This window comes from Moschus berezovskii, chromosome 25 (assembly GCF_049115385.1).
Source record: "Moschus berezovskii isolate FMDL1 chromosome 25, NW_MosBer_1.0, whole genome shotgun sequence".
In the NCBI taxonomy this organism is placed as follows: Eukaryota; Metazoa; Chordata; class Mammalia; order Artiodactyla; family Moschidae; genus Moschus; species Moschus berezovskii.
The window spans coordinates 21,984,015-21,985,783 of NC_142484.1; the positions used below are offsets into that span (position 1 = coordinate 21,984,015).

Consider the following 1,769-nt stretch of genomic DNA (forward strand, 5'->3'; position numbering starts at 1 on the left):
TCAGCAAAGCAAACTTTTATTTCTGATATGACACCATGACACTGAATATATACATCTACATTTTCCACTGTACAGAATTTTCCGCAGGGCCAATTTGACGACCTTATTCTGCAAACTGTAGATCAAAGGATTTAGCATGGGCACAATGCAGGTATAAAACACAGAGGACACTTTCCCTTGGTTCATGGGGCTCACAGATGATGACTGCAGGTACGTGAATGCTGCAGAGCCATAGAGAACAGCAACAGCCGAGATGTGGGAACTGCAGGTGCTGAAGGCTTTGGACCTGCCCTCCGTGGAGTGGATGTGGAAGATTTTGTAGAGGATGAAGATGTAGGAGGTAAGAATAGTTAAGGCAGGAATCAAGATGTTGAAAGAACTGCAAACTAGAGCCAATAATTTGTTGAAATAGATGCTAGAACAGGATAGCTCCATAAGTGGAAAAACATCGCAGAAATAATGGTTAATCACATTGGCCTTGCAGAAATAGAGTCTCAACATAAGGCAAGTATGGAATGTCGATTGAATGAGGCACAAGATATAAACTGCTGCTGTGAGCTGGAAGCACCTATAATAAGACATGATGGCATTATAAAGCAAGGGGTTACAGATGGCAACATAGCGGTCATATGCCATTTCAGCCAACATATAACTCTCTGCAATAATAAAAAGAAGAAAGAAATAGAGCTGAGTCATGCATTCAGGGTAGGAGATGATATTTTTCTCTGCTACAAAGTTCACCAGCATTTTGGGAGTAATGACAGTGGACTGACAGAGATCAATAAAGGACAAATTTCTGAGAAAATAGTACATGGGGGTGTGCAGGTGAGAACAGAGCCCAATCAGTGTGATCATGCCCAGGTTCCCCACCACCGTGACCACGTAGATTCCTAGGAAGAGGAGGAAAAGGGGCAGCTGGAGTCGTGGCTGTTCTGTGAGTCCAGCGAGGATGAACTCAGTCACTGAGGAGTGATTTCCAGGGTCCATTTTCTTCTCAGCAGGTTCTAAGTTTAAAAAAACAGAAAATGAGTGTATTTATGTGTGTGTGTGTTTGTGGGTGTAAGAGACAGAGAGTAATTCTGCAGAGATCATTCTTTATCCCTCATCAGAGGACATATATAATGAAGGAAATTCTCCAGTACATCCTGCTACTATAGGACAATCATTCTGGTTGAACTGGAATAGAAATTATAAACTTCAAGAAGTTTATAATTATGATACTTCATAATGTTTAAGAGAAACAAGAATTTATGAATTTTTAAAGTCAGCCAAAAAGAATGTTTCCAGTATTATTTCTGAGTACTCATCTTTCCTCCAAGTTTCTATGTTTGTATATTAATATCATGCATGTTGAATGGTGTAGAATTTTCCTTTCATTTATAATAAGAAATAGTAATGTATGCTTTCTATAATTAATGCAGAGAGGATTCACAAGTCTGTGGAAAGTAGTCATATTAGCCGGGGCTGTCTTCTTTAGTAACATCAACTGAAAATATCTGAAGAACAGTATCATTTCACCTGAGATCTGATGCTTTAATGTCAGAGCTTCCTTTTCCCTGGAATTTGACCCCAGAGGGCAGAAATGTAACTGCTTTGCAAACATTTTATATCTCAATATATCTTTTACAGCAAAGACAAACATCCCTATCATCAGACACACCCTGAGCTGACAGTCATAATAGTTGGAGCCCAGACTGCATAACCACGTACATAGCAGATATTCTTCAGGACACACCTAAAGGGTGGTTGGATTAAATGTACTTCTAATA

At 39.5% G+C, this 1,769-nt stretch overlaps 1 protein-coding gene across 1 annotated transcript; it reads right to left on the bottom strand.

Annotated features, from left to right (window-relative positions):
• Positions 1 to 1,014, bottom strand: LOC129548357 (olfactory receptor 8G3-like). Its single transcript, XM_055414889.2, has one exon. It carries the CDS (start codon positions 985 to 987, stop codon positions 1 to 3), a length of 987 nt encoding a protein of 328 aa, XP_055270864.1. The 5' UTR covers positions 988 to 1,014.
• Positions 1,015 to 1,769: the final 755 nt, after the last annotated feature.